This window comes from Ictalurus furcatus, chromosome 16, assembly GCF_023375685.1.
Source record: "Ictalurus furcatus strain D&B chromosome 16, Billie_1.0, whole genome shotgun sequence".
Lineage (NCBI taxonomy): Eukaryota > Metazoa > Chordata > Actinopteri > Siluriformes > Ictaluridae > Ictalurus > Ictalurus furcatus.
Window position 1 is genome coordinate 23,810,773 of NC_071270.1, and position 15,881 is coordinate 23,826,653.

Below are 15,881 nucleotides of genomic sequence, written 5' to 3' on the forward strand. Positions count from 1 at the left end.
AGCCAGAGGAAGAGCAACCGAGTACTAATTGCGTTTTGTTGTTGATTCCATAATTTTTCGATTTAAAATCTAATATAGACATAATATTTTTAGACTTTAGTGCTGGTATTAGCTTTAGAAATGCAAATTATAAGCTGATTTCCATAACTGTTTTTCCTCTACTTGATTCAGAAAAAAAAAAAATAAATTCATTCAATTTGTCCGAGGTACGTTTTACGAAGCCAGATGGTCCAGCTATTAAAATAAAAATGCTTGTGCGTCATATCTGTGATTTGTTTATTTGCCCAGAAGTAAACAAAATCTCGGTGAACATCCTCTAAGTGTGGTGGTGATTCCATCATTTTTACCAGGGGTAGTATACAGAAAACGTGTCAACAACAAGTATGCGCTTTTATTTATTAAATAATAATGTTTTGGTTGGGGAAAAAAAAAAAAAAAAAAAAAAAAAAAAAATTCTATTTAGACTTGCTTTCACAGCTATTAGTCCGTTTACTGAATTCAAAATCAGTGCGAAATGTGATACTGATGTTTTATTTAGTTTGTTCGCACGCAATTAAGCGAACCGAATAGTGACGGGAGCGTAGTGTATGCAAAAATAAAAAAAGGTGTACGTTTCAGTAACCGGAATCATGGTGACGAGAAACGCGGCAGAACTCGAGCGTGCGGTGCGTGTAGAATTCACAAAAACATCAATCTGAGCACGCCGGACACAGACGCGCACTCGACGTGTTACGAAATGATTCTATTAAACGGTTTGTGTGTCGCCTCCAGGGTTTCTTTTCTCTTTAGGTTCAGTCGAAACATCTCCAGAAGGTATCGCCTCGCGTTTCCGTAAGCGCCGTAGAGACAGGGCTCGCCGAGATGATCGCCGAGATGGTCTAGGAAGCGGACTAAAGAAGAAGAAGAAAGGTGGTGGTGGTGGTGGGGGGATGGGACAAAAAAAAAAAAAAAAAACACCACCAGGGTTCGATTCAAATGGACTAAAGAGTGCATCCTTAGATTACACGTGAATACAAGTGAAGGAGCGGTTACTATAGAAACGATAACGTGTTCAAACGAGTGCATTAATGCTGTTCGCCCTTTTGTGTGTTGAAACTGGAACTGCTGATGTATTAATCGCTCGTCAAGATTTTACAGGTGAATTCATCAGCGCTGAGGTGTAAAGCAGACCAGGACACGCTGAAACACAACAAAAACCGTGCGAACGTCAGGCCCCGGGTAACACGTCCACGGAGTGAGAGATCGTCCACGTTTCACCAAACTACCCCTTTAAACGAGGGAACACGGCCAGAAAAAGTGTACATGGTGCGACTTTTAGAGTCTTTTTTTAAATGGGGGGGGGAGGGGGGGGATAACCCAAAAAAAATGCATTTCCCATTAACCCCTGACAGCAAATCCACCGAAAAAGCAACAAAGGGAAAAGCACAAAAAAAAAACCCTCACTCATACACACACACACTTCGTATTTGATCACACAGACACACACTTGCACACCGACATGATAACCCTAATACATGTGTACACACATTTATATACATAGAGGGGGCGTGGCCTTCCCGACGGTAAAGGGCACACTCCGTTTCATAACGCGTCGTTTCTGTATATGCCAAGAATAAAATCTTTCTAAATAAAATACACGTATCTGTAAAGGGGAGGGGCTTATAAGAGAGAGCGATAAAGAGAGAGAGAGAGAGAGAGAGAGAGAGAAGCAGGGAAGCGTCTGTGGCCTTGTGTATGTGTGTGTGTGTGTGTGTGTGTGTATGTATGTATTGTGTGTGTTGGTCCCCTCAGGGTCATCACTATCCTAAGCTGAGACTGTCTCAGTCTGATCCGTGGTTCCAAAAAAAAAAAACCAAAAAAAAAAAAAAACCACCACCTGTCTGCAAATCCATAATGACGCCGATTATTTAAAAAAAAAAAAAAAAAAAATTTCATGTGGAGCTCAACGAGCACGGGTTGTGTCCCGTAAAGACAAGTCTATTAAGGAGTGGCCTCTCAGTCCAACAGGGACCAATGGGGGAGATATGAGAGAGAGAGAGAGAGAGACACAGAGAGAGAGAGAGAGAGAGAGACACAGAGAGAGAGAGAGAGAGCGAGAGAGAGAGAGAGAGAGAGAAAGAGAGACAGACAAAGAGAGAGAGAGACACAGAGAGAGAGAGAGAGAGAGAGAGACAGAGAGGTAAAGAAACAGAAGAGGTAATAAAGAGAAGGTGGGTGAATGTGCTGAGCAGAATCCATCTGGCAGTGAAGTCAAGCTGCTCTCCATCTGATCGACGAATACGGAGGTGAGAAGACGAGTGCGACTCCCCCTCTCGCGTGTTCCTGCTCTCCCTCTCCATGTGTGTGTTGGGGATGAGTCGAGTTGAATGCTGTCCATCTTGCTCATGGCCATCATACTTCCATGAACCGGGAGCTGCTGGACTTGGTGTGGAAAGGCTCGGACCACATGCGCCGCAGATCTCCCTGCAAACGTGCACGGCAGAGCAAAACGGTCAGATATTCCCCCTATCCTTGTGGGGACATGGTCTCACACACACACACACACACACACACACACACACACACACACACACACACACAACCCCGCCCCGGACTCTGATACTGCCACTAAACACTATTAAACATGTATAGTCATGTGAAAAAATAAGTACACCCCACTGGCTTGAACATGTTTGGACAAGCAAACATTTGATCATCTTTGAGTGCATCACCGTTATTAATAGGCAGTTCATCACACCTTCGAATCCATAAAATTAGAATCAGGTGTTGAAGATTGGATGCCGGTGATCAGAACCTGCTAAGGGAGTGCAGGTGGAACCGGTCTTATTTATACCCCTCTGATATCTAGTGTTCGCTTTGCTACTGAGGTGTGTGGTGTCATCGTGCCAAGGTCTAAAGAGTTCTGTAAGGCCTTCAGAAAAAGGGTCATGGATGCCTACGAGCCTGGCAAGGGATTTAAAAAGATCTCCAAATTATCTGAAATGCAACATTCGACGGTAAGGAAAATCATCTACAAGTGGTGCAGATTTCAAACGACTGCCAATATGTCCAGGACTGTCCGTCCCAGCAAATTCAGCCCAAGAGCAGTCCGTCTGATTAAATAAAGAAATCTCCTAGAACCCCAAAATTTCATCACAGGATCTGCTAGTAAGTCTTGGAGCGGTTTCAAAGATGCAAAGTGCATGCTTCTACAATCAGAAAGAGATCGCACACATTTGACCTGCATGGGTGGTGTGCCATGAAAAGGCCTTTGTAAGACCACAGTTTGCCAACGAGCGTATAGGAAAAGACCAGGCCTTTTGGAATAATGTGCTCTGGACAGACGAATCAAAGATCGAGTTGTTTGGCCACAGTAACAGCAGACATGTTTGGCTCAGGCCAGCTTTTCAGGAGAAGCACCTCATACCAACTGTGAAGCACAGTGGTGGAAACGTCATGGTTTGGGGTTGCTTCGCTGCTTCAGGGACCGGACAGCTTTCATTCATTGATTGAACACTAGCAAATCCACCAAGGAACGGCTCAAATAGCAGAAATGCAGGGTTCTGGAACGGCCTAGTCAAAGCCCGGATTTGAATCCCATTGAAATGTTGTAGGGGGACTTGAAACAGGGCAGAACATACATGCAAGAAAACCCTCAAACATCTTGCTCCTGAAAGAATACTGCATGGAAGAGCGGTCAAAAATTCCAGCAAGCCTGGTGGACAATTACGCAAAACGCCTACAAGACGTTATTTCTGCTTAACGTGGCAATACTAGCTTCTGAGGCCAAGGGCGTACTTACTTTTTCCACAGAAGAGTCACATCTATTGATATTTCTGATGAATAAAGGATTGAAAAAACTCATTTTCCTTGTGGTTTTGTTCAAGTACATCAACTTTATTATTAATAGGCACCGTTTCAAAGATGATCCAATGTTTGCTCGTCCAAACGCGGCAAAAAAAAAGCCGTATTTCCACGGGGCGTACTTATTTTTTTCACACGACCATGACATCATCAAATGGGACGAATACTGAAGAGTGCCTAAGGAATAAAGCAGTCTAACTTACCCATAATGTTTAATGTAGATATCCGGCCAAATCTTTACACAAGTCGTATAATCTATTTATTGAAATAGCAGTGATGGCCAATATTTACAAATTTAGCTTCAGCTTCAACCCATGAATCACTTCCAGCTTGTGCATCGCTCTTTGTAACCGTGCCATAATCTAGATCAGTACATCAGTGAAGAACTAAAGTGAGGCAGATATTCACAGAAATTAATTTCTTTGAAATAGATTTCTAGTAGCCTCATTGGTCCAGCGCAACATTAAAGTAGTACACGTCGGACATCGAAGATGTACTGGATGATCCATCATGTTTGGGGAAAGCGGGACTATATATATATGAGACTGTATACAGTCGTACCTTCAGGTAGGCCATGGTGAGCAGAGGCAGCAGGGTGAAGGGCACCAGGTAGAGCAGAGCGGGCTGAGCCGCACGGTGAATCCGAGACGCCACGGTCGCAGTCAGCAGACCTGAGAGAGAGAGACAGATGCACAGAGAGAGACAGACAGACAGACAGAGAGAGAGAGAAAGAGAGAGAGAGAGAGAGAGAGAGAGAGAGAGAGAGAGAGAGAGAGATACAGAGAGAGTCAGAGTGACCGAGAGAGAGATACAGAGAGTGAGAGAGAGACAGAGAGAAACAGACAGAGTGAGAGAGAGACAGATACAGAGAGTGAGACAGTGAGAGAGAGACAGAGAGAAACAGACAGAGTGAGAGAGAGACAGAGAGAAACAGAGTGAGAGAGAGAGACAGATACAGAGAGTGAGACACAGTGAGAGACAGAGAGAAACAGACAGAGAGAGAGAGAGACAGAGTGAGAGAGAGAAACAGACAGAGAGAGAGAGACACACACAGAGCGAGAGAGAGAGTCAGATACACACAGAGAGAGAGAGAGAGACACACACAGAGGAAGAGAGAGAGAGTCAGATACACACAGAGAGAGAGAGAGAGAGAGAGAGAGAGAGAGAGAGAGACACACAGAGCGAGAGAGAGAGAGTCAGATACACACAGAGAGAGAGAGAGAGAGAGAGAGAGAGAGAGAGAGAGAGAGAGAGAGAGAGACTCAGTATTATGTCTACGGGGACAGAAGGCAACTCCTAACAGGACGCTATAGGATTAAAGCACATCCCGGTCTTTAGATTTATACAGTCTATAGGATTTAAAACCTCTACACCTTCTATGGGACCGTGTCGCTGAAAGACTCCATGAATTGACTGAATTTGACTCGACTCATTTCTATTTGCTTCGTCATAAAGCAGCTTTACAGAAACCTGCCTCCAGATGCCTAGGGATCGGACAAGGAAGTAAATTCCTGTAATCCAAGTTTATCCTGCACTCATCCTAGCGCACATAAGGGACAATAAGCTCCTATCAAACGTCCTTTGTTTGCTTCAGACCCAGAAACCACAGAAAGCGTGTCGAGTCTGAAGCACTGACAGAGACTCAACAAAAGGTTGGGACACTAACCGAGTGAGCTAGGAGCAAAACAAGTTAGTTAATAAGCAAGCACGTAAATCAAATCAAATCAACATTCTTTGGGCCATTACTGTACACAACCGTCTCTGTTGCTCATTAGTCCCTGTCTGCAGGATTACCATCCTCCATCCAAACCCACATCTCATCTCCTACAGCACAGCTGTATCCTCACTCACCCACGAAGTAGCCGATGAGAGTGCAGTGGAAGTAGGAGACGCGCTGCATGCGCCCGGACATGTTGGCGGGGCTCGATGCCTCGCCGCTCGCCTGCTTTTTGTAATTGTCGTAGCGCAGCACGAAGCACAGCAGCAGTCCGGGCATGACGATGTCGCCGATGCCCAGCATGGAGAAATGGCTGCCCGTGGAGCTCGGGAACACCAGCTTGCCTGGGAGCGAGAGGCGGGGCACGTCGCGGCCCATGCTGGGGCCCAGGTGCAGCTTACGGGAGATAACGTCCAGCGGGTTATCGGCCGGCTGCGTGGCTACCTTCACCATCACGTTACTGTTGAAGATGTAAGCCGAGAAGAAGACCTGAGGAAGGACGGAGATTCGCACGGTTACACTCGCACGCCGCGCTCAGACACGTACGACAACAAATCAGCATACGGCGTGTTGTTCTTACCCAGAACACATCGTATATGAGCAGACCAGACAGGAGCAGGCAGGACACCTTCAGACTGGGTAATCTCACGAAGGCGATCATCGCCACACACAGACCCATCGCCAGTGCTGCACGGAGAAACACCATCATCATCATCATCATCATCATCATCATCACCAACCACAACACACAGAAAACATACGAGTCGGATCCGTCTCCAAAACCCTGACAGCAGGGCGTGTACACAGAAAGCTGGAAGTGACGTAAAGTAAATTAGAACGACGTTACAGGGCGTAGCCATGTCTGAAGGTTTCGGGCACGTTACTGCAAAGGATTCTGGGTAAAATCGGTCAGTGAAGCGTTTCACTCTAACAAACGAAAAACAAAACAGAATGTTGAGTTTGAATGGGAATTTTCTCGGACTCTACCCTTTATATCTTCGGACTGAGAGATGGCTTCAAAAAGGCGTACATTTCCGGATGCTCCGTGCCAACGTAACGTTTAAAACCCCACATCCGCGTGAGCACGGTTACGCCGGATTACAAGCTTGAGGTAGGAGACTTTTCTGCAAACTAGTGCGGCGGCTTCGACGAGACGAAACGCTTCCTTTCGTTTATTTATCTTGCTAAACGAACAAAAATGAAGGGGAAGGTTCTGTTTTTACTGCAGAGCGACTTGTGATGTGGAAAATACGCCACCGCACGACGATAATTACAGTGACGTGAGTGGGGAGAAAAAAAAAAAGGAGATGAAAGTACGAGATGACTGCTTAGCGTCTTATAACGTGAGGCAGGGCTCGTAAGTAAAACAAACAGGGCTTTATCAGCATGTCGTGCACTTTCCAAAATACATCAGACTCTCAGTGAAAGACACACACACTCTCTCACACACACACACACACAGAGAGAGACCTACCGTCCATGAGGAGCCAGTGTCCTGTGAGCACCCAGATGAGGACGAGCATGACCGAGAGGGAGAAGGAGAGCAACTCAGCTAACGTGAAGCGGCCACAGCAGCCAAATGAAATCCTGCACGTAAACCCCACACACACACACACACACACACACGAGAGTATATACACAGTTACACAAGTAATCCAAACAAACCTGGCTTACAGCTTAGCTAGCAAAACATTGAGGTTAACCGCGAGTTCATTTGGCTACGAGATCATTTGAGGACGAGTTCCTAGGCGATGAGGTATACTTCTCGGTATTTCCTAATGAGTGCCTGATGAGTGTTCTGAAGGAGTACGCGGTACGCTGCCGTCTCATTCTGCTGATGGATATCGGATATTTTCAATCAGCGTAAACAAACCGATTATTATTATTATTATTATTAATCATCATCTCTGCAAGTCTGTTACAAGATTAATCAGGACACTGTTGGGTTTCTGTGTGTAGAGTATCATGACTCTGTTAGCTGCTGGTGTGAGCAGGGTGATGGGAAAGGGAAGGGGTCTGACCTCTATAACATTGGTACAGAGATGACACGGACGTTGTTTTTTTTGTTTTCTTAAAATATAGTTAAACACCGTCTACAATCGCCACGATAAAATTATAACGTTTAAACCTAGCAGGTTAGGTAAAAAAAAAAGAATAAAAAAAAAAAGAAAAATACTTATGAAAACCTTCAAATTCTTTAAACCCTGAGTCTACTTTACTTTCATATGATCTATTAACCTCCACTGTAGAGTGTGGAATCACAAATAAGAAAAATACTCTTTTTATACCCGATCATCTTACTGACCCGTAACTAATTAACCTCTAGCTGTTTCTTTTTACTAACACTTACTTTTCCAGGCTTTTGTTGCCCCCGTCCCAACTTTTCTGAGACTTGTTGCGGCCATCAAATTCAAAATCCCCTTATTTTTTCCTTAAAATGGTACGTCTCCCCAGTTCAATCGTTTTCTATGTTCTATTGTGAATAACATACGGGTTTTATGAGGTTTAACAAATCATTGCGTTCTGTTTTTATTTACATTTTACGCAGCGTCCCAACTTTTTTGGAATCGGGGCTGTAACTTTGAACGAGATCCACAAAGCCTGCTAGCAGCCCGTTTCTTCTAGACATACAGGTTTTAACTTAAACTTTAACTTCTCCTCACGGCTTTTTGGTTTTTTTTCGTTAAACTGAAGGAACTAGTGGAATCGTCGTTCACCCGATATTTCCTCTAAACGTGGCGTGACTAAAAATGCTGTTTCTATGGCAACCTGCATGGCATGATTAAAAATGCCGTTTCTATAGCAACCTGCATGGCACACATGAAAATACTGTTTCTATAGCAACCTGCATGGCATGATTAAAAATGCTGTTTCTATAGCAACCTGCATGGCACACCTGAAAATGGCGCTTCTATAGCAACCTGCATGGCATGATTAAAAATGCTGTTTCTATAGCAACCTGCATGGCACACCTGAAAATGGCGCTTCTATAGCAACCTGCATGGCATGATTAAAAATGCCGTTTCTATAGCAACCTGCATGGCACACCTGAAAATGGCGTTTCTATAGCAACCTGCATGGCATGATTAAAAATGCCGTTTCTATAGCAACCTGCATGGCACACCTGAAAATGCCGTTTCTATAGCAACCTGCATGGCACACCTGAAAATGCCGTTTCTATAGCAACCTGCATGGCATGATTAAAAATGCCGTTTCTATAGCAACCTGCATGGCACACCTGAAAATGCCATTTCTATAGCAACCTGCCTGGCACACCTGAAAATGCCGTTTCTATAGCAACCTGCATGGCATGATTAAAAATGCCGTTTCTATAGCAACCTGCATGGCACACCTGAAAATGCCATTTCTATAGCAACCTGCATGGCACACCTGAAAATGCCGTTTCTATGGCAACTTTCATGTAGAGTCCGAAAATGCAACCTGTACAGCGAGTCAGAAAATGCTATTTCTATAGCAACTTGCACAGGAGCTCTGAAAATACAGTCTGTAATACGCTTAACTAAATGACAAGTGAATAAATGAATGCTCACAGATCATTTCGGCAAAATCACAGTTTAACTTACTTTTTTATTTGTTTTATTTTTTTTATTTTTTTTTAACACCAAATCCACTACACAAACAAAACATTTCGGTGCACGGAAGCCTTAATATGGCAAGCCGTTACACGAGAACCAGCCGCAGGACAGTGAAGTGAAGAAACATCTGGACTGATCTTACTTGTTCTGTGGGGAGCAGGGTCGCGTCAGATACTGGCACATCGGCAACAGCAGGAACGCAAACGCTATAGTAGCCAGAACTGTGTGAGAGAGAGAGAGAGAACGAGAATAAATGGGTAAGCGGCAAAGGGAACTATATACAGGTGTATCTCAAAAAAAAAATTAATATTGTGTAAAAAAGTTGTTTTTTTTCCCTGTAATTGAATTCAAAAAATGGAACTTTCATACATTCTAGATTCATTACACAAAATGAAATATTTCAAGCCTTTCTTTGTTTTAATCTCGATGATCACAGCTTCCAGCTCACGGAAATCAAACATCCAGTATCTCAAAATATTCCAATGAAGAATTTATAATACAGAAATGTCGACGGGAGAAGATCTGTAATCTGTTAATGAACTCAAAACACCTGCGAAGGTTTCCTGAGCCTTTAATCTCTCAGTCTGGTTCAGTACACAAACACAATCACGGGGAAGATGAAAGTCAATGTTGCATTTCATTTGGAAATCAAGAGTCTGAGATGCACCTGTGTGTGTGTGTGTGTGTGTGTGTGTGTGTGTGTGTGTGTGTGTGTATAAATAAAACAAAAGCATTTGAAATAGTTCAACAGAATGAATGCTTCAAGTGGTTTCCACAAATTCAACTGAAAATACAACTTATGATTTCTCCAGTCTCAAAAGTATTCACCCCCCTGAATAGAATCCCTCACAGCAGCACAAATATGCAAAACAGGTGTTATCTCAAGCACACCTGATGCTAAACTAATCAAGGGCTTCATTAGTTGCAGCAGGTGTGCTTGAGCTGGAGCACATGAAATACCTGAACTGGCTAGGGGTAGAAAATGTATGAAATACCTGGATGGGGCAGGAGGCCATCAACAAGGAAGCTATCAACGCCTGCAACCAGACTTCTGAGAAGGCAGGTTGTGAAAAACCCTCGAGTGACTGCAAAAGACCTGCAGCAAGACTTGGTGTAACAGGCACTGAGGTTTCAGTGAGCACAGTAAGGTGCGTACTAAACGCAGAAGGTTTCCATGCCAGAACTCCAAGACGTTCAGCACTACTGACCCAAAAGCACAAGAAAAGTCGACTCAAAACCATATAAATAATCCACAGACGTTTTGGGATTCTGTTCTGTGGAGCGAACAGATTCTGGGATTCTGTTCTGTGGAACTTTTCAGCACGATGGATCAGCAGTATGTCTCCCAGGAGGAAGAAGAATGAAGAAAGAACACTCTGTCCACAGTCGAGCATGGTGGTGGCTCGGTGACGCTCTGCGGCTGCTTTGCATCCTCTGGCACTGGAAACCTGCGGCGTGTGGAAGGCGAGATGGATTCATTGGAGTATCAAGAAATCCAAGGAGAAAACATTACGCCGTCTGTGAGGAAGCTGAAGCTTGGGCGTCATTGGACCTTCCAACAGGAAAATGATCCCAAACATACCTCAGATTCCACCAAGGCTTGGTTGCAGAAGAAGTCCTGGAAGATTCTACAGGGCCATCACAGTCACCTGACTTGAACCCAGTAGAAAATCTCTGGTGGGATGTGAAGGCGGCGGTTGCAGCACGCAAACCCAAGAATATTACTGAACTGGAGGCCATTGCTCATGAGGAATGAGATAAGATTCCTCAGAAACGCTGCCAGAAGCTCTGCAACTCGTTTGCAGCAGGTCATAACAGCAAAAGGATGCGCTACTAAGTACTAAAGATGATTACCATGAAGGGGTTGAATAATTTTGAAACTGGAGAAGTCATACATTGCATTTTCAGTTGAACTTGGGGAAACCACTCGAAGGATTCATTTTGATTGCAACTGTACACACACACACACACACACACACACTTTTCATACCTGCAGTGCAGATGGTGAAAACCACCTGGACCGAATCGAAGAAGAAGAACATGACTAAGAGCGAGACAGATGCTCCGATTGGGAGGAACAGAGCCTGTGTGGAGTCGATGGTCTGAATACCTGAAACACACACACACACACACACACACACGCACACACGCACGCACACACGCACGCACACGCGATTATGTAATCATAATACACGTATTAACAGTTTAGCTAATGTCAATCTGATCCCTAAATAAAACTCATGGTACATTCTTCAGTCAAATTACAGCCAAGCAGCAGCAGGTTGCAATACCAGTTCCAAATTACTTGACTGGGTAAGAGAGCGAGGGTAATGATACTGTAACACCAAAAAAAAAAAAAAACACCACCACCACAAAACCCTAATTGAAATCTTATCAAGGTTTCTATGTTAATCACATTTAGTACAGAAACTGATAGGTACAGTATACCAATACATCTTGTTTCTCCAAAGGGTAATTCATTTCAATTTTGTTTGGGTGTGTGCAGACGTTTTTACATCACTGATAAGAAGAACATCTGAAAGTCCTGACTTTGTGGGGACGTTCGGCTTATCGGCACGAGATTTAAACAAAAACTGCAGGTTTCTTTTAAGGTTTCATTTTAGTTAATGAGGTTTAAGGTTAGAGTTAGGGGTTGTATGGCATTAATTAGCTGTATTATTAATTGTGTGTGTGTCTTAGGTCCTGTGTGTGTGCGTGTGTGTGTGTGTGTCTCACTGTTGTTGGAGTTGGTGTTGTTGAAAGAGCTGGTAGCTGTAGGATTTCCATCCTTGTCCTTGTCTTGGTTCTCACAGTCCATGTTTAACGACCTGAGCAAAAAACACACACAGACCCACACCAATACGGTCAGCATGTAGTCCCAGCACCATAACCAGTGCAAACCAGTAGAACGCCCAAGCGCCTTGAGTTGAGTTTGAGTTTCACAGGAGCGTAAAAGAACGTTCTCAGGTGAAGAATTTTCTCTAATAAAGATAAAAATCAAAACAACGCGCTTCCCAACACCCCCGGTCATGCTTTCCCAAATCCCTCTCGCTTTGTCTTCTGATCTCTGGAATCCGGTTTGTTTACACGGAATTCCAGCAGAGGTGCAGAACGTCCTGTGCCAGTCGGACAATCAAAACACACGAGATCAAGACAAAAAAAAAAAATCTACTCGTGTGGGTGTGGTGATGAATAGCAACCACCTGCGAGTTCCCGGGTGCGTGCACACCGGAGCCGATTTGCGTTTGGCCATGCCCATAAAACGGCACGGTCACTAAATGCAAAACGGTTACTAAAACAGCCAAAAGACAAAGGAATCAGAAGGCGGCAGAAGTTGAATAAAAAGGGACCGGAAAAAGTCAGAACGTGGAGAGAAATTACGGAGGTGAATTCGGCGTCTTGCATCCAGTGCAATATAATCACGCTCAAAAGAAAAGAAACTGAGGTAAAAAAACAAAACAAAACAAAACACGATACTGGTAATCCACCGAGTTTGTGTTAGCAGTGGGAGGCCAAACCATTTCAAAGCTGTTTTGATTCTGAACAGGCCACACCGGCTTTTGCCGAGTTTTCCGCGAGCGTCGCGGTCAGGAACGCTCGATTTTGCTGCGGCTTTTTTTTCCTCGAGCTTTGCGATGCGATCTGCAGTGTCGCGTTCTTTCTCGTGAAGAACTACTCGGATCGGCGGAATCGCGATCGCACGAAACTGTTCCGCGGTGATGTTTGTTGGTAAACGAGACCTTTTTAGCCGTACTCGTTTTCGACGCACGTGAATCGAAGAGGGCTTCGGCTGAACGCGCGTCGTCACGACGTCACGTGACGCGTCCTGCCGAGATCCCGCGGTGATTTTTACAATTCGAAAGCTCCTCCGGATACTGTGGCGTTCGCGTGATTTTGTGTTCGCGTCCGTAAAATGGATTCGGCTTCTTTCCATTTATTTATTTATTTATTTATTTATTTTAAAACACATGTAAGATTTCATTAATGCCATTTCGTCCCAAATTAAACGAATTAGCGGTTTGAACTTGACGGCGTAATCCCTATATAAAATGTGCGGTAACTCATCCCAAATTATAAATCGATCAGTTGGGGATTACATGAGGTAGTGATGTACACAAAACCTTTTCCCAAATGTACGGGATTTTCATGAAGACCAAATTACATGAATACGGACTAGGGGGTGCTCTACAGGTTACTAGAGAGTAACCGAATAATCGTTATGTTAATGAGTCTTTATTGGTCACGTAAACATTAAAGCAGAGTGAAATTGTTTTCTTCGTATACCCCAGCATGTCAGGAAGGTGGGGTCAGAGCGCAGGGTCAGCCATGATACAGCGCACCTGGAGCAGAGAGGGTTAAGGGCCTTGCTCAAGGGCCCAACAGTGGCAGCTTGGCAGTGCTGGGGCTTGAACCCCGGACCTTCTGATCAGTAACCCACACCCTTAACCAAGCACAAATTCTTTCCCATCACCGGGGTCTGGGACGTTTTCGGGATTCGCTTCTTTTTGATTTTTCTCTCCAGTTGTCCGAGGCCAAATTGGCAACAGTAGAGAGACTATTTTCTCAGAAACAATTCACCGGCTGCTCTCTTCTCCGTGAATCGGTTCTGAAACTCTCAGATACAGAAAGGCACGCCTGTCTTTCAACCTGAACACGACAAGCTTGATATATGCATTTCAGAGTCCACGATTACTAAACAAAAGCAATGAAATAACTGTTATAAAACGTGAGCAAGGTGATATGAATATTCCATTGTCGTATCACCGTGCCCTAGATGACGGTCCTACTTCAGCCCAGAAACCTAGGGGTTTCCCAATGTGGACGCAGGAAGGGGAAGTGTCTAGGCACTGAATTCTGGGCTTGGGCAAGAGTTGGTTTCTGTTTGACACGGCGTCTGACTGCGTTCCAGTGAGGTCAATGTCGTCATGGAAACAATATACAGTACAACGTATAACTAACTGCTGCATCTTTCAGTGTTTAGAACTTTTATTGAAGATCAGGACCACCCACAATTATGCTTTTTTAAAATAAATAAAAAACAAAACCACACAGCTTTTTAAAAACTATACATCGATTCAACTATCCACAGAACCAAACAATCATCCTTTGTCCATCTATCCATCTCACAACAGATTCATTATGGGATGGATGGATGGATCTATCCACTGACCCGTCCATCAGTCCATCCTAATATCCGACGAGAAACCCTTAAATCCATCCAGCCACCCCATGATAGATCTGTCCAACCATCTATCCCAAGATCCAGCCATACATGAATCTCATGATGGATTCATTACGAGATGGATGGATGGATCCATTGAATCATTCATCAATCCATCCTAATATCCCATGAGCCATCTATCCATCCCATGATAGATCTATAAAAACATCTATCCCACCATCAATCCATCTCACTATCCAAATAACCATCAATCGATTCATCCACCCTACTATGTACAGTCCATTCATCCATCACTGCCTCCCACAAAGCACCATCCAACCAACAAGCCATCCCACAATCCATCCATCCATCCATCCATCAATCCCACAATCCATCCATCAATCCCACAATCCATCCATCAATCCCACAAGCCAACCATCCATCTATGCCACAGTCCATCCTTACATCAATATCACAAACCATCCATCCATTTATACCACAAAACTGAACTCAATAACAGAACACAGGAATTAAATAATGTAACAATAAAAGTGAAAGAGGGTTGTTTTCCCTCTTACACGTCCTTTTTATAATCGTATATAATGGGTCACTTCATGAAAACTGCAGCCACTCAAACGTAGACAAATCGCTGGCAGTAAAATTTAACACCGCAGTGAATTATCATTAAATATCATGTAATGTGCACCTTGAGATACACAGAAGATAATTTCAACGTCGGCCTGTTAATATCTACGCCTTTCTAAATTCTCCCCGTTACCTAGTGTCGGGAATTGTGACGGTCCTTACTTCGCCTAATAAAGTCAATCGTTTTTGCTTCAATTCCTACCCTTTCCTGTAATAAAAGTCTTCCTATTTTAATAGAGGCAACTTAATAGTTATCTATGGGAATGGTTGTTCAGGGTCACAGCCCGGTTTGGGTGTGAGGTCTTAGGAGTCTGCATAGTTCAAATAAACAATTGAAAAGTTTGCACTTTTACGATGTCCTGTTTTGGGTACGTCAGTACATACAGGATTTCGGAGGGGTTTTTTTGGGGGTTTTTTTTGCGACTGTTGTGGCCGAAAATGCTCGATGTTGCTTCGGCGTTTTTCAAGATTTGCGATGCAACTCGTGGAGTCTTTTGTGGCTGCGGAAAACTACCGTGGCAAAACCGCGATCGCCGAGTTCGCTTGATTTTGCGCTAATTAACGAGATCGCAAAATCCTGCAGGGACCGGTACGTTGTACCCGAAACACCCAGGGCGTTATTCCCAAGCTTCGAACGTCCCAGCGGACCCCACGTTCGGGCGTGACGTGCATCACCCCGGAGTACTTTCGGATCCTACGATAATCATACGACATGGCGGATCGCAAGCGTTTTTGACGATCTGTGGTGTTCAGTCTGTCCTGGTAAGTTACACCATGTTACTATATCTTATATATCCCCAAAGCACGGGAAGAACATTCAAGCTCCGCCCTCACAGGGAGGAGGCGGGATTCGAACCCCTGACCCTGGAGGTGCAAGACAGACCATTTCCTTAAATACTAAAGTCATCGTTATTTTCGT

The 15,881-nt window shown here is 44.2% G+C and overlaps 1 protein-coding gene across 2 annotated transcripts in view; it reads right to left on the reverse strand.

Moving 5' to 3' along the window:
- Window positions 1–1,741: 1,741 nt before the first annotated feature.
- The window catches only part of sppl3 (signal peptide peptidase 3), a 31,632-nt gene continuing 17,492 nt past the window's right edge, over window positions 1,742–15,881 (reverse strand). Inside the window, exons 3-10 of one of the 2 annotated variants that reach the window (XM_053645207.1) lie at window positions 11,893–11,984; window positions 11,147–11,266; window positions 9,299–9,377; window positions 7,035–7,147; window positions 6,141–6,247; window positions 5,695–6,049; window positions 4,405–4,514; window positions 1,742–2,463 (exon numbers count right to left, since the gene is read on the reverse strand). In XM_053645207.1, the coding sequence (XP_053501182.1) occupies window positions 2,392–2,463; window positions 4,405–4,514; window positions 5,695–6,049; window positions 6,141–6,247; window positions 7,035–7,147; window positions 9,299–9,377; window positions 11,147–11,266; window positions 11,893–11,984 (1,048 nt within the window). In that variant the 3' untranslated portion in view covers window positions 1,742–2,391. Of the gene's footprint in view, window positions 2,464–4,404; window positions 4,515–5,694; window positions 6,050–6,140; window positions 6,248–7,034; window positions 7,148–9,298; window positions 9,378–11,146; window positions 11,267–11,892; window positions 13,939–15,881 lie in introns of those variants that run through there. The other variant, XM_053645206.1, reaches the window with a different exon arrangement.